This window comes from Lycium barbarum, chromosome 10 (genome assembly GCF_019175385.1).
Source record: "Lycium barbarum isolate Lr01 chromosome 10, ASM1917538v2, whole genome shotgun sequence".
NCBI classification, from domain to species: Eukaryota; Viridiplantae; Streptophyta; class Magnoliopsida; order Solanales; family Solanaceae; genus Lycium; species Lycium barbarum.
The window spans coordinates 1,215,902-1,236,546 of NC_083346.1; the positions used below are offsets into that span (position 1 = coordinate 1,215,902).

Consider the following 20,645-nt stretch of genomic DNA (forward strand, 5'->3'; position numbering starts at 1 on the left):
GGCCCTGTGTGGCCTTTGTTGGTATTTTCTGCGTGCAGGGTTATTTTTGATAGTCTGTAAAACAAAGAAAACTCTGCCGAAATTTTTCTGGAGATTATCTAAATTTGAAATTTTGCCTTGTCGGCTTCCGCCATATACTAGAATGAGTTGATAGAATTTGAGATAATATTTGATAGATGGGTTCGGGTGCCCAGATCGGGCACTAGTCACGGCCTACGGGGTTAGATCGTGACACATAATTTTAATGTAACTTTGCTCAAATAGGCATAGTTTCCATGAAACCTTATGTTGCAAAATTAGGTCATAGATCCAAATTCTCTTCTTCTTTTTTTATTTTTTATTTTTTATGTCAAGAATATTTTCAATTACTTTTTTATTATTTGAAGTGTCGAAAGACCACTGATTTGAGGGACAAAAATTAAAGACGGACATTCATGCGAATTACCCGTTTGAAGTTAAATTTTGAAACGGCTATTCTTGCAAACATTTTAAAGGACGCTCGTTTAGGCCATTTGCGCAAAACCGAAAATCTATGGCGCAAGTGCTGATGAGTCTACGAGTGTCAACCGCAGCACTACCGCAGCATCACCGCACCTCATCTTTAACGCGGCCTGCCAAAAAGAGCTTTAGTTCTTCACAACACAAACTACAGTGTAATGGCGGCAGATTCACTTGCCTCTTCTCTAACAACCGCAAACAGGTACTGCCATGTTTTAAGCTTTTGAAAATTCCCTGTTTTTATGGTCTTTCGCTTTTCCTTGTAATAATTGAGGACTACTATAATAGCAAAGGGGTCTAACAAGAAAATTTATCAACTTAAAAGAGTATCAAAATGTCAAAATTTGGTATTTTGCTTTCTGTTAGAAAGAAAAGAAGTGGATATCATGGAGGATAATGGATAGTAGTATTTGATTTGATTTTGCACATCCCACTGATTAATTTGAGGACTAGAAGAAGACATGGTTACTAAATTAGCAAAGGGGGTCTTAAAAAGGTTCTGAGGTATCACAGCTTTCGTCTGAAAATTTAGCTTTAATGTTGAAAATTCCCAGCTTTGATGGTCTTTCGCTTTCTGTTGCAAAGAAATGAAGTTGGTATCTTTTGGGTTATGGAGAAAATATCTGAACTTAGAAGAGTATCCTGGAATTACTCGCAAGGGTGTCTCAGTTGGTTGAGCATGAGGTTTTCATAATGGAGGTCTCAGGTTTGAAACCCCCTGCCTATGGCAGCAGGGCATTTGCCTTTCAGGTCGAGCTCATCGCACGGTGCTTGCCTAGTGCGGGTTATCTCTCCTGTGTGGTTTGCGAGCTATTGCACAGGAGCTGGGTTTACCCTGTGCGCACCCGAAGGGTAGCGGCTAGGGTTCCCATGTCATAAAAAAAAAAAAAAAAAAAAAAGAAAGAACGGTATCCTGGAAAACAACGGATAGTAGTATATGATTTGCTTTTGCATATACCACTTATTAAATTGGGGACTAGAAGAAAAAATGTGTACTACAATAGCAAAGGGGGTCGTATGTTTTGCATTTGTTTTGGTTTTTTGTTATTCCTGCTGATTAATCATAGTGTTTGTACTTGTGGGTTCTGTCTAGTAAGGAGATAAGATTTCATTTTTTGGCTTGGGCAGATAGATAGATATCACCTAGTTTTTTTTTTTTTTACTCCGCTAGAATTTGATCCTGAGTCTTCGTGGTTCTCAACCCACTTCATTGATCACTGGATGTGATAAATTTATCAAGTTGGGTATTATTTTTGCTAACTCCCATAAAGGAGCACGCGAGCAAATGCTTTGACTTGCTGGAGTCCATAGGTAGAACCTCTAGCACGCTCCGGAGGCATGAGTATTGCGTCCTATTTAGTGAGTCTCTCTCTTATCGCATACTAATTTAGCTGTGCCTATTCAAATTCCATCTGAAACTCCTATAGGATTTGATTGACCGAAAAGAGGACACCACAAGTAAATGTGGATGAAGTTTTAAATTTTGGAACAAAGTCTCCACTCGATACCGTACCTTATACATATATATCAAAGGACCATGAAACGTCTGTTTTCCTCCTTTTTTTATCTCTCAGCCCAAGCACACTTCTTCCCGTCCAGGATAAAGAAAAAGAAGAAAAAAGCAAAATACTTCTGATCTTTTTTGTAATTGGCCATTTTAGCATGGCTTCTACTATTGCCATCATTCCCAAAGGTGAGTAACCACCACTTTCTAAGGTTGCTCTACGATTGTGATTCCATTGTTATTCTTAGTATCTTTGGCTTTTCTTACTGTATAAAATTGGTTTCCCATTCCTATCCTCTTTCCTGCCTTTTGGGACTGGAGTAGCACCATAAGGATTAAGGAGGCACTTAACAAACAAAATGGCTAGGCTGTTGAATTTTGTTGGTGTCTATTAAATGTAGTAGTGATGTAGCAAATGGAAAAGCAGAATTCAACTTTTCGCAAGATCATTAGTTTCAAATGCTTTTGATATCCTGAGCTTTAGGTCTTTACATCCTAAATTGTATTTTCTGCAAGCTTACATTCTTGACTTTACATGGAGTTGAGCTTAGTGGAAGATTAATTCTGTGAAATAGGTCTGGATCTCCTTGGTATGTTGCATTCTTACTAGTTTTACTAGTGAAGAGGAGTTTAAAATGCCAATTGATCATTATTTATGATAGCTTCGGAAACATGGACGGTTATTATAATTTAAGTTGCCTAAAAGGCAGAGCTTTGTTAACAAGAAAATGTGCAGAAGAAGTATTAACTAGTGAGCGCAGCCATTGGGGCTAGATCCATATCCAGCCATCCACATTGTGGTGGTTCAAAATTTTGCTTCCATCCATGGTTGGCGAGTTTGATGTATGAATTATGATAAGGGCGAGATCCGCTAGCCTATAATTTCCAGAGGAACTTATAAAAGCTTTCGTTGATCATTTTTTTTTATGACATGGGAACCCGCAGCCGCTACCCTTCGGGTGTGCACAGGGTAAACCCAGCTCCTGTGCAATAGCTCGCAAACCACACAGGAGAGGTAACCCGCACTAGGCAAGCCCCGTGCGACGAGCTCGACTCAGAAGGCAAATCCCCTGCTATCGTAGGCAAGGCGTTTCGAACCTGAGACCTCCATTATGAAAGCCCCATGCTCAACCAACTGAGCCACCCTTGCGGGTGCTTTCGCTGATCATTATTACACATTGGTGGTGAAAAGATTCTGTAAAGGTTTTGCTTTCATGGTTTTTGGATGGAGAGTTGTACAGTGGGAGGAAGATAGGAGACAGAGTTATTTCACTATTCTCAGCCCCTTGCTTAGTTAATCAGAACCAGAAGATTTTAGGAGTTCTCTAGCTTGGTTTAGCCGTTTAGAGCTTCCATGTAGGGGAAGGACTTGTTGGGGCTACATAAGAAGAACTTCGCGGTGTTGATTTGTGAAGGAGACTGTTTGAAATGGGAACTGTCAGAAATGCCACTAGAATTCTTTGGTTAAGCTGCATAATGCATCATAGAAAGAACTAAAGCTTTACATAAGACCATAGAAATGACATTTAATTTTCACTCCTGCATTGAATTGTAAAAAATGTAGTTAATCTAAGGATGCAACTTTCTGTATCCTATTAGAACCATAATCATTACAACAACAACAACAACCCAGTGAAATCCCACAGCGTGGGGTCTGGGGAGGGTAGAGTGTACACAGACCTTACTCCTACCAAGGTAGGACGGCTGTTTCCGAAAGACCCTCGGCTCAATAGAAAGCATAAAAAGAGGTAAGATAAGGCCAAGAAATTCAAAGCGATATGAAAATGAAAATAACGAAAGCGACTAAGCATGATGAAGCAGTTTGCAAAGGGGCAATAGCTATCACAGACAAAATAAGATAATCAAAGTACAGGAAATAACAGATAGTAGCAGAAATCAAAGCACAAGAACTTATATCGCGATAATGCGGCTACTAATATGAAAGGATAAACGATGCTATCTACTAGCCTTCTACCCTAATCTGAGTCCTCCATACCCTCCTATCTAAGGTCATGTCCTCGGTAAGCTGTAACTGCGCCATGTCCTGTCTAATCACCTCTCCCCAATACTTCTTCGGCCTACCCCTACCTCTTCTGAAACCATCCATGGCCAACTTCTCACACCTCCGCACTGGGGCATCTGTGTCTCTCCTCTTCACATGCCCAAACCATCTCAATCTCGCTTCCCGCATCTTGTCTTCCACCGAGGCCACTCCCACCTTGTCCCGGATAGCCTCGTTCCTAATCCTGTCACTCCTGGTGTGCCCATATATCCATCTCAACATTCTCATCTCGGCAACTTTCATTTTTTGAATGTGAGAGATCTTATCTGGCCAACACTCTGCCCCATACAACATAGTCGGTCTAACCACCACTTTGTAGAACTTGCTCTTAAGTTCTGGTGGCACCTTCTTATCATATAGCACTCCGGAAGCGAGCCTCCATTTCATCCACCCTGCCCCAATACGATGTGTGACATCATCGTCAATCTCCCCGCTGCCTTGTATAATAGACCCAAGATACTTGAAACTACTTTTCTTCTAGATGACCTGGGTACCAAGCTTCACTTCCACGCCAGCCTCCTGAGGTGCTTCATTGAACTTGCACTCCAAGTACTCTGTCTTGGTCCTACTCAGCTTGAACCCTTTAGACTTCAAAGTCTGTCTCCAATCCTCCAGCTTAGCGTTAACTCCGCTACGAGTCTCGTTGATCAGGACTATGTCATCCGCGAAAAGCATACACCATGGTACCTCACCTTGAATTTGCCGCGTCAATCCATCCATCACCTAGGCAAATAAAAACAGACTAAGAGCTGATCCTTGATGCAACTCCATCACAATTGGGAAGTGCTCCGAGTCTCCTCCTGCTGTCCTTACCTTGGTCTTGGCTCCCTCATACATGTCCTTGATCACCTTAATGTACGTCACAGGTACACCTTTAACCTCCAAGCATCTTCATAGGATCTCCCTTGGAACTTTGTCGTAATCCTTTTCTAGGTCGATGAATACCATGTGTAAGTCCCTCTTCCTCTCCTTATACTGCTCTACCAGTCTCCTTAAAATATGGATGGCTTCTGTAGTTGAGCGTCCCGGCATGAATCCAAACTGGTTCTCTGAAATAGATACGCCTCTCCTCACCCTCATCTCCACCACCCTTTCCCACACTTTCACAGTATGGCTTAGCAGCTTAATACCTCTATAGTTGTTGCAACTCTGGATGTCGCCCTTGTTCTTGTATAGAGGGATCATTACACTCGACCTCCATTCTTCAGGCATCATTGCCGTCTTAAAGATGACATTAAACAACCTAGTTAGCCACTCCAAACCTGCCGAGCCCGCAATCTTCCAAAATTCCCCAGGAATATTAACTAATAAATGGCCATAACTTGTCTTTTATTTCAAAACGGCTCCAAATAATAGAACTATTTCAGCTAAATGTAGTTATCCATTTTTTCCTTTTCAAAAGTTAAATGAGACTCGGATTATTGTTAGCATCATAATAATGATAGATTTTTCTTTGCTAAGTTTTCATTTTCACCAAGCTTTTCTAGGAGGTGTTTTTTTAATTGGGAGGAACAGATTGTTTGATTGATATAATCTAGCTTTCATGAAGATTGTTACACATTACTACTCTTATACTGAAGTTAAACTCCAGAGATTTCACTTGAAATGAACTGGATTTAAAGAAGGAGTCCCCGAGATTAGGTTTATAGGTTTCTTCAACCATATTTAACCTTACATTACCTATCTCAATTTCTAGGTCATGCGCCTCCTGTTAGAGTGTGTGATCATCTCATCTAAAAGCTTAAACTGTTAGAGAGAACACACTTCTAATTACCTAATTATACTATGTCTCAAAACACCCCCGCATGCACGGGCTTGATTCCTTTTTTCTTTTTTTCATGAGCCAAGCACCAAAAAATCTTTTCGATAATGGTGACGATGACAGACTTGAACCCACAACCTCTGCCTGCGCTGGTACCGTGTTAAAATTGTGACCATCTCATCTTAAAAGTTTCTGTTGTTAGAGAGATTACACTTCTAATTAATTATATCATACTTCAACATAGACTTTTAGGAGGCATTATCTCAGTTGGATTATGAATTTTGGTGATAAATCTTGGACTTATGAAACAGAAAAAAATAACCTCGGTAATTCCTATTTGCAACATCTTGGTGAAAACAAAAGATACTCGAAAGTTCTCATCTAATTGATGTCTGTATTTATCAGAGGAAATAGAAGTCTAGTTTAGCCATATTTGGAAACAAGGCAAGGCTTCTAGATGTAGCAGTAATATCACACGCTTGTAAAATTCAATTTTTATGATTCAACATGAAACTTATGAAATGGAAGTTCCCTTTTCTTTTTTATGCGCCTTCTAATTTCTATCAGGGAATTTACCTATCTGTTTTGTCTTTTACAGGACGAGGCTAGAAAAGCTTTAGAAGGTGCTTTGGGAGGAAAGAAAAGTGAGTATGAGAAATGGGATAAAGAAATTAAACGAAGGGAGGAAGCAGGTGGAGGAGACAATTCAGGAGGCGGCGGTTGGTTTAATTGGCGTAGATGGTTTGATGGCTCCGACGATGGTCGTTTCTGGCAGGAAGCCCAACAAGCAAGCCTTGCTATTTTGGGTATTATTGTCATGGTGAGCAATTGTATAAGCTTCTTTATAGCAGTAGCTTTAAGAGTGCAGTTAATATGGTCGTTCCTCACTTCCGCTTGTCTGTTATTCATCATTTGCATAAGCTTCTTCATACTCCCTCTAATCTATTTTACATGAACTCTCCCCTTTTTAGTCTCTTCCATAAAAGAATGATATCTTTCTATATTTAGAAATAATTTAACTTTAAAGTTCCCCATTCTATCCTTAATGACATGATTATATAGTCGCATAAATCTCATGGCATGTTTAAGATACAAAGTACTAAAAATTCTTTTTTACTTATTAAACTCTGTGCCTACTCAAACACTAAAATGTATCGGTGGAGTAGGAGTTTCTTCTGTAGCTTTAAGATTTTGATTAATATGGTTATTCCGCACTTCCACTTGTTATATCAGTACTTTGTGTTGAAAATTGCAGTACTTAATAGTTACAAAAGGAGACATGATACTTGCTGTCATATTCAACCCTCTGCTGTTCACGCTGCGAGGAGCAAGGAACGGGTTTACCTTTGTAACATCACAGATTATGAGAAAGGTATATCCTGCTAGCCAAGACAACTTTGGTACCATTTCTCAGGAGGAAGTTCCTTCTCGTGTTTCTGCCAAAGACAGAGTCGCGAGAAAATGGGGAAGCGATTAATCACTTCTCACTAGCAAGGACTTTTCTTCTCCTTGTATTCTAATATTGTTAGTGCTTTTTGGTTAGCTTGCTTTTTCATTCAGTGAGGAGGAGATTTGAGAGATCCATAGGTGAAAATTGATTCATTAGTTTCAAGTTTATATGTTCTTACATTTGAAATGGAAATATACAAAATTTTGTAATAATTTGAGGTGTACATGGTGGAGTTGCTAGTACTGTTTGAGATTACTACTCCTGTATCTTGTATGTTGACTGCTGAAGATAGAAAGAAAATGGGCTTTTTTGCATTTGATTTTCCCATTACTTGGAGGTCATAGAGGGATAAAAACTTATCCGCGTCCAGTGTTGGAACTTGAAATTTAGCTCCTTAAAGCTATTTCAACTATGAATACTAGTTCTCTCTTCAACTAGTAATTGTGTCATATTGTCATATACGTAACTTCCAATCCGTGTTATTAAAAACCATTGGGGCATCACAGGAGCGAGGTATACCCTATGTGCACCCAAAGAGTAGCGGCTAAGATTTTCTTGTCCTAAAAAAATAAATAAAAAAAATTGCGTCATTGCTTGAAGTGATGAAGTGATGCACTATATTCTTAAGATAAGTGTATGCTTCAAAGAAATTGAATGACGCAGACAGTCCTCACAATGACAGTTTTAATTGAAAAAAAACAGTTCTCAAGCATGTTTAGCTACAGATCTAGTTTAGTCAGTTCGTATGAAACAGTTCTCAATCTCTGTGTACTGATAGTGTAAAAAAATTATTTTTATAATACAAATGGCAAATATTTCATTGTCACAGGTTAAACTATACTTTGGCAGTACTCACCCGGGTTTTTTATCAACCAATATATCCATGACATATGTTGGCGCATAAATTTCTATCAACTTAACATAGACTTAGATAATCGACACGTTATCACCTTATTAAATCAATTAATCATAAATCAGATAGCGCGATAAATATTTTAATGAGCGTGCAACCAACTTTATTCTACTTGTGTATTTGCAAGATGAAAAAACTCATTTAGAGCCCGTTTGGATTGACTTATAATTTGCTTATAAGTTATTTTTAATTTTTTTAAATATTTAGCTGGCTAGCTTATAAGCCATTTTGTGTTAAAATAAGTCAAAAAAAATAATTTGGCTCGTTTGCTTAGTTTATCTAAAATAGTTTATAAGCTGAAAACAGCTTATAAGCAAAAAAAAAAAAAAGTTGAATTACATCAACTTAAAAAAATAAGTTGGATTACATCATTTTTTTTTTTTAACTTATAAATTGTTTTCCGCTTATAAGCAGATTTTTTTTAAGCCCATCCAAACAGACTCTTAGAGGTCGTTTGGTAGATAGTCGAAATTATCCCGGGACTAATTTATCCCATATATTGAGATTATTTTATACCATCTAAAAGATGATATAAAATAATCTCAGTATAAGTGGGATAAGAAGGTATAAGCTGGGATATTCCAGCACTAATTTTTATATCATATTTAATATAAAGTGTAAATTTATTTCAAAATAAATTTATACCTTCTACCAAATATAATATAAAATTAATGCTGGAATATCTCAGTTATACCTTCTGCCAAGCGACCCCTTAGGATTGAGATGCAGTACTCATGTTATTTTTCGAATTTTGCAAGATGAAGAAGACATGATTTGAATCGGCTGATGGTAATAATTACTATATCCCATTAACGACAGTGTCATGATTGCAAACTCGTCATGTCTGGTACTTGTTTGACCAGCAACGACATAATTCATCATCATTAGCAAGAAAAAGCAAAATAAAGTTTCTAGACTTTCACCATCAAGGTGGGGCGGTGAGATGGATAACTTTTTTTACCTTTTATAAAAAATCTCGGATCGTGTTTAATACAAATATTAAATATCGGGTGAAAAATAAAAAAAAATGTTTCTAACCTTTCACCATTAAGAGTTATGGTAGGATGAATAAATTTTTTCCATCTTTAATTAATTATTTTGGGTTCGAGGTTCTTGGTATGAAAAAAGACCCAGCAGAGAACGTTTTCACTTAAATGAGTCTTACGCGATACGAATCTAGATTAATCAGAACCTCAATGCAAATATCAAACACCGAGAGTGAAGAATAAAAATAAGTTTCTCTAGACTTTCTTATCTAATAGGGGAAATAATAAATTAAACAAGAAAAAGAAAAAAAAAATTGTTTCCACAATATTCCTTAATTATGTTAGCGTGATTCTTTCCAAAAGGATTAACAAATCATGAATCATAATTAATATTCCTCTAGGACTCTAGCTAATCATGTTAATTACAATTAAATCGAAGGGAATATACCAGAAGATCACGATAACACGTATAGAAATAAATTCCAAGGCCCCATTAATTATTTGAATCAAGTAAAAATATTCCTCATCCTATCTTCTTCTCAATATTATTGTTGATGTAATTGGTTGCCAAAATCAATTATCTACACTACAAATTATTTCATCATACCTTTCTCCAACATTTATTTTTATATTGATTTTTGCAACAAAAATATAATTAAATAAATTGTTTAACAAGTTATTTCACATGAATTATCCATTAAATTGTATGTGTTGATATTATCAAATATTAAAAGCGAAATATATTGACAATTCCTTAAACTTGTCAAGTAAATTTTATTTAGACACTCGAATTATGATTTGTTCCGATTGAGCACTTGAATACATAATAAGGTATTCTTATTAGACACCTTTAGCTCAAATTTGAAAAAGTTTCTGCAAATATTCTCAAGCATCCATTACATAAATAAGTTAATCACTTCAAATATGTATTAGCTCAATAAACGGTAAAACCTTATACCTGTTTTAATTGGCATTGTTGTGTATATATCAAGCAATGAAATAACACGGTGCGAAAACATGTATATCATTGTCGTGTTACAACAATAACAACGACCACTAAGTGGTAAATAATAATAATAATAATAATGGTTAATAATAATAAAATGTTGGTTTAGATAAAATCTTTAAAACCCCTTTATGCATATGTCAGGGTCAATAATAAATTCGCTGAAGCCATTTATGCTGAGTCACGTGAAAATAAATAAATGACCATGATCATAAATTTAAAAATATTCAATCTATTGACAATAACATTTTAGTCATGAGTCCATGTCATTGCCAATTAATACACCTTTCTATTTGTGGAAAACTGAAACCCTTTTACCAAAAATAAAAAGAAACCTTATTTTCTACTTCTTGAAAACGTCATTTTTCCTTCCATAACCACTAAAATTAAACTACCATTGCTGTTGAACAATGCTTCATATATATTAATCATTAAGAGTGAATATTCAAAAGTTTAAGAAATAAAACAAAAAAGAAGAAGAGATTATAAACCATACTTGCGACCGTGACTTTATCTACTGTTGCCCTACTTACAAGTTACTTGAAAAAAAATAAAAACAGAAGGAGTTCACACGTTTGATGAACAAAAAAAGATTTATCACTAGGACTTGAACCTTATACTTGAGGCCAAAAATTAAGTTGAGCATTTCATGTGATCGATCATGAAATATGCTTGTCATGAAATATAACCTTGTCATTTCATGTGATCATGAAAACATGACAATTAAGGTGTGTGGTGGAATGATGATAAGAGTTTTTGGGTTGACTTGACAAGTAAGAATAATACAAATGTATTTTATGATAGGAAGCGAATTTGATAATCGAGTCAGTAAATTCGAAATATATATTATTATACGAAAAGAAAAAGATTAAAAATTGAAAACAAAACAAAAGCCAGGAACAGTTATCTAAAGGTTGGGGTGAAGGACTATCAAGGGTGGGTTGTGGGTACCATTTCTCACCACTCAGGTTTTGGGTTTGAATACTGGATACAAAAAATTCATGATAGGTCAGTATTGTTTTTTCTTTAATGGGCTTATGCGGAGGTGCGAATTCAAATTAGTCGGGCCTCAACACGAATACCGCGTACTAGGTGGAAAAAAACGGTTAGGTTGAAGGACTAACAAGGGTTCTAGTGGATGCGTATGATCTCTCCAACCTTAACCGAAGGTCTTATATTCAGCCCCTCCATATAAGAAAAACCTGATAAGTTGGGAGCGTTTTTCACTTCAATAAATTTTACGGAAAAGGTCCAAAAATACCCTTAAACTATTGAAAAAGGCTCATAAATACCCTCCTTCCATCTTTTGGTCTAAAAATACCCTTCCATCCACCTTTTAGGTCTAAAAATACCCTTAAGGTTTGTTTTTTGCTCAAATATACCCTTTAAACTAACAGAATATGTTTTTTTGTTTTTTGTTTTTCGGAAAAGGTCCAAAAATACCCTTAATCTATTGAAAAAGGCTCATAAATACCCTCCTTCCACCTTTTGGTCTAAAAAAATATGAACGAAATATGTTTTTTTTTTTGGTTTTTTTTTGCATTTCATGAATAAAAAAATGAAATAGGAAATTATAATTTTTTTTTTACATTTCGTGTATTAAAAAACAAAATAGGAAATTATAATTTTTTTTTCATTTCGTGTATTAAAAAACGAATAGGATAAAAAAAATTAATTTCGTTCATATAAAAACGAACTTGGAAAATATATATACCAACGAAATAAAAAAAAAAAAAAATATATATATATATATATATATATATATATATATATATATATATATATTTTCCAATTTCGTTTTTATATGAACGAATTTTTTTTTATCCTATTTTTTTTTAATACACGAAGCAAAAAAAAAAATATAATTTCCTATTTTGTTTTTTAATACACGAAATGCAAAAAAAAAATTATAATTTCCTATTTCGTTTTTTTATTCATGAAATGCAAAAAAAACCCAAAAAAAAAAACTTATTTCGTTCATATTTTTTTAGACCAAAAGGTGGAAGGAGGGTATTTATGAGCCTTTTTCAATAGATTAAGGGTATTTTTGGACCTTTTCCGATAAAAAAAACAAAAAAACATATTCTGTTAGTTTAAAGGGTATATTTGAGCCAAAAACAAACCTTAAGGGTATATTTAGACCTAAAAGGTGGATGGAAGGGTATTTTTAGACCAAAAGATGGAAGGAGGGTATTTATGAGCCTTTTTTAATAGTTTAAGGGTATTTTTGGACCTTTTCCGTAAATTTTACTATATGAATTTGAATTAGTCGGACTATTATATTATACAGTAGAAGAGATACACGTAGTCCTCAATAGAGGAATAATTGTTCAATGAGAGAAGAGGTTCAAAAAATAGTTAAAATATCTCTCTTCCACCCAATCCTAAGCTGTCTCCTAAGTGCCCTTCACGATCTCTCCACCATTCTTCTCTCTTATAATTATTTGTTAGTATGTTATATTATAAATTACTATATTATTATTATTAATAATTTCAATTCTCAAAATATTTGGATCACCACAAGACCATTTCCTTTTTGCACCTCAAAAGAACCATCCGCCCACAATTTTTTCTCCTTCTTTCTCTCTCTTTTTTCTTGGTTTCTTTTTCTTCTTATCATTGTAGTAATAATAATAATACTCTCAGGGTATTTCTTTTCTTGGTTTTTTTTTTTTTTAACCATTTTCAACAACCCATGCATTTTAAAAAAAAACATTTTTTTAATCCTTTTTTTTTTTTTTTTTTTATAAAGGGTGATTCTTTTTAGCCTCTCCTCAATGTTTTTCTTTTTTCTTTTTGGGCTTTTCTAGTTCTGTTCTTTTCTTTTCTTGTCATACATATCATAATCAAGCTAGAACAAAACTGGTAAAAGCCCTTTTCTTTTCTTTCTTTCTTTCATTCATTTCTTTTAGCTAAAAACACTGGTTTTTTTATTTTTGTTAATGTCATTGGCCGTTAGAGTTGCTGAAAGTAGCAGCAACATGGGTTTTGATGAAAATAAGGTAACAATTTGTGAGGGTAATAAAGGAATTGTTGCTGATTCTGACCCTGAAATTGAGAATGTTGGCCCTGTTGAGAATAAGGTTAATAGACAAATGAGTGACAATTCAATTTATACAACTGATCAAGAAGAGGATGATGATGAAGCTAATAACAAGATTGAGTTAGGTCCTCAATGTACCCTCAAAGAACAATTTGAAAAGGATAAGGTGTGTGTTGTTCTTCCCTTTTAACATGTCTCGAGTTCGAGTTAATTTAGTCGTGCACCAATGCGGATAACGAGATACTGGTTGGAAACCAAGAAACAAAATATTTTATGGTTTTTCTCCTTTTTGTTTTCTTGAAAAGATTAAAAAGATTGAATCTTTCTGCCTTGTTTAATGTTTCTTTGAATGTGGTGTTTGTTTTTATTCTTCCCTTTTTATTTTCTTGAAATGAAAAAAAAATGTTGTCTTTATTCCTTTTTAGTGTTTGTTTTGATTTGATTTAATGTTGTTGGTTACGGAGTCAGAGGGTGCTTTACCTCAATGTGGAACTTTTCTGGTGCGAATTCGAATTTAGTCGGGTCGCAAAGACTAGATGAGAAACCAAAAATAACATTTCATGATTTTTTGGTTTTTTTTTTTGTTTTCTTGAAAAGATAAAAAGAATTGCATCTTTCTTCCTTCTTAAATGTTTCTTTGAATGTGTGTTTTTTTTTTTTTTTTAATTTTCTTGAAATGTTTTATAAAAATGCAATGTTTTTTCCTTTTTAATGTTGGTTTTGTGCTGTTTGTTTTGATTTGATTTGATTTAATGTTTGCTTTAAGGATGATGAGAGTTTGAGAAGGTGGAAGGAGCAGCTTCTTGGAAGTGTGGATATCAATGCTGTTGGAGGTAATATTAATTGTTTTTGCTTCAAAAATTGCTCTGTCAACTCTCTTGAATTTGTGATTTTAGGAAAGAGTAAACAAGGGCAGCCCGGTTCCCCTTTTTTTTTTTGAGGAAAGAGTAATATGCATATACTCCCTCCGTACCAAAATACTTGTCACTTTTCACTTCTCGAGATTCAACGTTTATGAATTTTCCCCAACATTTTATGATATAGTTTTTGATATGTGAAGAATTGTAACTTATAATACTTTCATATAGTTTTCGAATTTTTAAATAATGAATTAATCTAATCTACTTTAGCTACGAAGATTAGTCAAACCGACTCCCGAGAAGCGAAACTTGACCAGTATTTTGGGATGGAGGGAGTGCAATTTTGAAGCTTTGTTTTCCTCCTATTGGGGATTTTTTTATCTTGTTTCTATAATAAGCTCATGAAATTTGAATCTTTTTGCTGTTCTTGCCTATGTTCCAGTAATAATCGACCACCCCCGCACCCCCGGCATTACTGCTCTTAGTTTGCAAGGATATATGGTAAAAATATTTTCTGTCAAATTCTATGGATTAGTTCAGACTGCAATTTGATCTCTTTCACATTACTCTTCTTTTCTAAAGAAAACATAGCCCAATTTTTTTGTCTCGTTAATGAGGGTGTAATTTGAAATAGAATGCAGAAGAGCTTGCCAGAAAACTGGACCTATTCCTATATATGAAGTTTCAAAATGCATCTTAAAGAGAGAAAACAAGGAAAATGGTCTTGGATCCTAATTCATTGAAATATTTCAGCCAGATTGATCAGTTGGTTCACGCGTATGGTGGGATCTTAAATAGAAATTTGCTTCGGGTTGAGTATTGAGTATCAATGGTAAAGTTGTCTCTGTATGACCTATAGGTCACGGGTTCGAGCCGTGGAAGCAGCATCTAATGCTTGCATTAGGGTAGATTGTTTCCATCACACCCCTTGGGGTGCGGCCTTTCCCCGAACCCTGCTTAGGGGGGTTGCTTTGTGCACCCAGCTGCCCTTTTATTGAGTATCAATGAATCGAATAAACCACCTGATAGGTTCTGTTTTGCATCATCTGAGCTTTTCAATCGGCTGATTAGTTCGTAAACTGTTTGGTGGAATCTTCCAGAACATCATTTTTCTTTAACTCCAGAGGTAAAGGATAGAAAACTACTAATAGACCACCTGATATGGACTGATTATTCATGTGTAATGTTAATACTTTCAATTTCAAGATATGTTAAAGTGAGTAACTCCAAAAGTTTCTTTATTCGACTTTCATCTATTAGTATATTCAATTTTATGTGACACAACGTGGAACTTCTCAGTAGGATTTTTTGGTTGGTAATATCTTGATGAGCCTTTAAATACATATGAGTAGCATTTCTGTTTCTGCGCTGGTATAAATCTTGACACTTCTCGTGACTGCTGAATAATGTAGAATCCCTGGATCCGGAAGTGAAGATCTTGAGCCTTGAAATTAAGTCCCCCGGTAGATCTGATATTGTTCTCCCTATCCCCGGGGACGGAAATCCCAAGAGCCCGTGGTTTGTCCTGAAAGAAGGAAGCAAATACAGCCTAAAATTTTCATTCCAGGTCAACAATAACATAGTGACTGGTCTTAAGTACACGAACACAGTTTGGAAAACCGGTATCAAAGGTACTACACTGTCCCTTCACATTTCCACCCGTATGTGAATATGTCACTTTTTAGGCCTAAGTAGTTAATTCATTATGTTTTTAATTAACATTTTCCCTTTTCACGAACGTTATTTCAGTGGACAGTACGAAACAAATGATAGGGGCGTTCAGTCCTCAATTGGAGCCTTATACACATGAAATGCCAGAAGACACCACGCCTTCTGGCATTTTTGCAAGAGGATCTTACTCGGCAAGGTCAAAGGTGATTTTTTTCTTTTTCTCTTTAATGTTCTTAACATATTCTTTATCTACCATTCAACGGAAGTACTAAAATCCTATAAAATGCCAGAAACTGAATTATGTAGCATCTACTCTCGTGCAGCGGCTTAGTTACAAGTGAATTTGCATTCTAATCATGCATTGAATTTGGCAAAACTCAAGAAGCCATTTGGCCATGAGAATTATTCACTTTGTTCCTGAATAATTTTCAATTTATTGCGAAATCAGTGTTTGGTTATAAAATTTCCAAATCCAACGTGGAGTTGGATTCCGAATTTGAAAAGTGCTCCAAGCCTGTTTTCCAACAAATTATTTATAAATTCCAAATAAAGTGCTCGCTTCTCTCCTTTGTATAAAGTATAACCAAACACAACTCTAACTTCGTATATCCAAGTAAAGTGAAAAGTATTTGGAACCTCTGATAGACTGATAGTGAGGTTGCAGAACTTTGCATATGGTCCTATATCTAATACAAGGGGACCGCTTTTTGTTTCCTTTCATTCTTCTTTTATCTTTTGGTTTTTACTAGTTTTAAGTCTTGTCTTGAAGGACCACTACATTAAAATACTAAATGAAGCAAAGTTATTAGATTGGTTTAGTACTGTCAACCGGTTGGAACCGGAACCGGTTATGGAACCGGTTAGAAAACCGGCCGGTTCCGGTTCCAAAACCGGAACCGCCTAACCGGTTCCGGTTTACCGGTTTTAAACCTCAAACCGGAACCGGTCCGGTTTGGAGTGATTAAAATCTATTTTTTTTTTGTTTTTTGTATTATATATATATATTATAGTATTTATTTGTATATTGTAGCTATATTTTCATATGTTATACAACTTTATAATTAAAGTTTAAATATTTACTGACTAACAGCCTAACAGCAAGTCACCAATACAGAATAGTGCTTTTCGTATACATATATATGTATAACTTACATATACTTATATATAAATATGTACTATATACTATATATACTTATATATATGTATAACTTAATATATATACTATACATACTTATATATATGTACTATATACTATATATACTTATATATATATGTATAACTTATTATATATACTATATATATGTATAACTTAATATATATACTAAATATATGTATAACTTAATATATATACTATATATATGTATAACTTAATATATATACTACTTAATATATATGTACTATATACTCTATATACTTATATATATGTATAACTTAATATATATACTAAATATATGTATATATATGTATATATATGTACTATATACTAAATATATGCATAACTTAATATATATACTATATATATGTATAACTTACATATACTTATATATAAATATGTACTATATACTATATATACTTATATATATGTATAACTTAATATATATACTATACATACTTATATATATGTACTATATACTATATATACTTATATATATATGTATAACTTATTATATATACTATATATATGTATAACTTAATATATATACTAAATATATGTATAACTTAATATATATACTAAATATATGTATAACTTAATATATATACTATATATATGTATAACTTAATATATATACTACTTAATATATATGTACTATATACTCTATATACTTATATATATGTATAACTTAATATATATACTAAATATATGTATAACTTAATATATATACTATATATATGTACTATATACTATATATAGGTATAGCTTAATATATATATATATATAGATATAACTTAATATATATACTATATATATGTATATATATGTACTATATACTAAATATATGCATAACTTAATATATATACTATATATATGTATATATATGTACTATATACTATATATACTAAATATATGCATAACTTAATATATATACTATATATATGTATATATATGTACTATATACTATATATACTAAATATATGCATAACTTAATATATATACTATATATATGTATATATGTACTATATACTATATATAGGTATAGCTTAATATATATATATATATATAGGTATAACTTAATATATATACTATATATACATATCTACTATATATACAATATATACTTAATATATATACTATATATACAATATATACTTAATATATATACTATATATATATATATAACTTAATATATATACTATATATATGTATAACTTAATATATATACTATATATACATATCTACTATATATACAATATATACTTAATATATATACTATATATACAATATATACTTAATATATATACTATATATATGTATAACTTAATATATATACTAAATATATGCATAACTTAATATATATATATATATATATATATATATATATATATAAGTATAACTTAATATATATACTATGTATACATATCTACTATATATACAATATATACTTAATATATATACTATTTTTTTTTTAATTTTAACCGGTTTAACCGGTTTAACCGGTTCCGGTTCCGGTTTAACCGGTTTAACCGGTTCCGGTTAAAAAAAATTTGGAACCGGACCGGTAAATTAATATCCGGTTAACCGGAACCGGTTAACCGGTATAACCGGTTCCGGTTCGGTTCCGGTTTAACCGGTTCCGGTTACCGGTTAAACCGGTTACAGTTTAACCGGTTGACACCTTTAGATTGGTTAGAGTTTTGTACCCAATATTTGCATTGAAGCAATCACCCTAGCTGGAATTTATACGTTGATGGAGGCTTTCAAAGTTATATCCTTTTGGTCCTAGTATATAAGACATAGCTAAAAAGTGCATATTAGTTTATTAGACTGTATGAGTATTCTTAAACGAGTGGAACATCTAAATAATAGCTGTAATTTTCTCTTAATTAACTTTTCCATTCAAGCTTCAGTGTGAAAGTGAACGGAGTTTCTAAGTATGCCAAGTTAAATCCTTTTTCTTGTTGTTTGCTTTGTCTGCAGTTTCTTGATGATGATAACAAGTGCTATTTGGAGATCAACTATACATTTGAAATCAAGAAAGAATGGCAGGAAAAATGAACGAAGATGCCATGACATGAATCGTTGCTCCCATACTAATTCCTGTTTCCATTCTTCGTAATTATCTAAGTCTTTTTTTCCTGCTAGTTTTACAGAAGAGAAAAAGGAGGGGGAAAAGAGAAAACAACCTGCTACAATTGATTGTGTGATCAAAAGTTCTCTTTTTGCCCTTCTCTCAATCAAGTTTCATGTGCATAAGTGTGCTTTTTGAATGTTGTAAAACTGTGAAGTAATCTTTTCAAGAATCTAGAGATTTTGTTCATCAAATTCCTTATTTTTTTCTTCCATTTTCTCAATTATGATGTCTTCCTTTTACTTACCTTAAAACCAAATTTTGTTAAGTTAGGTTCTTTAGCTACTTTTCCCCCTTGACTTTAAGTCACTTTGTTATATTCGTTTGGCTTTCTCAACCACTCCTCCCACTTTCTTTTTCCCCACAATTGAACTTGACATTTATGCATTGGTATGTTTGCTCATGATTTGAATGTTCCCCTCCAAGATCGGGCTCGAACCACGCCGTAGACAAAAGCCTCTAAGTGGAAAAGGGTAGAAGGGCAGGCTCATTATCCATCGAGCTTCAAATTGTGGGTCATTGGTCTCAGGAATTTCTCGTTATCAGAAAAATGTTAGCTTTCAAGGCTTTGGTCTAGTGGTAATAGTGCAACACATGACGTGCAAGTTGTTTTAGCAAAATATTTAAAGAATCGCAGAATAAAATAGTCAAATTTCTTTTTTTTGAGGTTGATAGTTCAATACCAACAATCAAACTGGAGACCACTTGGTTTGCTTCCTCCAATGGCAATGGGCATTCCACTAATTTCAATATTCATAGAATAGGTTATTCATCGGGATTTAACTTACATATACTGACAGTATAAATAACTTTTATGCTATCGGTATATTTAGAGGATAACTTGTCTTATTTTACAGGTTTTTGATCTCCCTTTATATGGACATTTACTTGTAGTGATCACTTGATTAACTTGATAACGATATATTATTTAAACTGTCACTTTATATTAATTAAACTCTTCCTGCAACTAACGACATGAGGCAGATTGGATTTCTGTCACGATCTAATAATGACTATTGGGTTGTTCTTATATACATTCTACTGAAAAAAAATAAGTTAAAATTAATTGGTCGTTATGTAGAATAATTTAGTTCGAATTTAATAATGATCAGTAGAGTTGGGTTGGTGGGTTGATAATTTATCATAGCTTATTCTTTTATCTGATCAGTTTTGAAGAGGTTATCCTATTCAAGTCAACATTCAAACTTGGAATACTTGTTTGAAAAGGAATTGCAAGTTATTTTTCTCTGGAGTTTCCCCTTACAGACTTTTCAATTGAAAAATGAACAACAAAGACGTTTGTGCAGTAGATGTAAGAACACTAAGTAATTTTTTTTTTTATCTGTCCGAGCCTGATGGACAGAGTTATATATTCGGTATCTGTACTGATGAAAGGTAGCAAATATTCCGTCAGAAATTTCCAAAAAATTGTGTCAACAATAACCTACCCAGTGTAATCTTACAAGTGGGGTCTAAGGAGAGTAAGATGTACACAGATGTTACTTCTACCTTTATGGATTGAGAGATTGTTTCCGATAGATCCTCAGCTTAAAAGAAATATAAAAGTGCGCCAAACGTTGAAAACTATTATTCCAAAACATTC

General features: G+C 33.6%; 2 protein-coding genes across 2 annotated transcripts; both read left to right on the forward strand.

The window, feature by feature from the left end:
- The first annotated feature begins 478 nt into the window (after positions 1–478).
- LOC132615175 (uncharacterized) lies at positions 479–7,590 on the forward strand. The gene is made up of 3 exons (XM_060329748.1): positions 479–700; positions 6,425–6,646; positions 7,082–7,590. The coding sequence occupies exons 1-3, from the start codon at positions 533–535 to the stop codon at positions 7,301–7,303; spliced, it is 612 nt and encodes a 203-aa protein (XP_060185731.1). The 5' UTR covers positions 479–532; the 3' UTR covers positions 7,304–7,590.
- Positions 7,591–12,941: 5,351 nt separating this feature from the next.
- On the forward strand, positions 12,942–19,236 carry LOC132615591 (rho GDP-dissociation inhibitor 1-like). Its single transcript, XM_060330204.1, has 5 exons — positions 12,942–13,390; positions 13,991–14,057; positions 15,497–15,715; positions 15,834–15,958; positions 18,892–19,236. The coding sequence occupies exons 1-5, from the start codon at positions 13,124–13,126 to the stop codon at positions 18,967–18,969; spliced, it is 756 nt and encodes a 251-aa protein (XP_060186187.1). The 5' UTR covers positions 12,942–13,123; the 3' UTR covers positions 18,970–19,236.
- Positions 19,237–20,645: the final 1,409 nt, after the last annotated feature.

What these genes read in the sequence shown, in the direction of transcription:
- LOC132615175 (XM_060329748.1), top strand. Translation starts at nt 533, where the DNA reads ATGGCGCAAGTGCTGATGAGTCTACGAGTGTCAACCGCAGCACTACCG. An exon ending in TCTCTAACAACCGCAAACAG is followed by an intron (nt 701 to 6,424) that starts GTACTGCCATGT and finishes TGTCTTTTACAG; the next exon opens with GACGAGGCTAGAAAAGCTTT. An exon ending in TTTTGGGTATTATTGTCATG is followed by an intron (nt 6,647 to 7,081) that starts GTGAGCAATTGT and finishes TGAAAATTGCAG; the next exon opens with TACTTAATAGTTACAAAAGG.
- LOC132615591 (XM_060330204.1), top strand. Translation starts at nt 13,124, where the DNA reads ATGTCATTGGCCGTTAGAGTTGCTGAAAGTAGCAGCAACATGGGTTTT. An exon ending in GGATATCAATGCTGTTGGAG is followed by an intron (nt 14,058 to 15,496) that starts GTAATATTAATT and finishes TGAATAATGTAG; the next exon opens with AATCCCTGGATCCGGAAGTG. An exon ending in CTTACTCGGCAAGGTCAAAG is followed by an intron (nt 15,959 to 18,891) that starts GTGATTTTTTTC and finishes CTTTGTCTGCAG; the next exon opens with TTTCTTGATGATGATAACAA.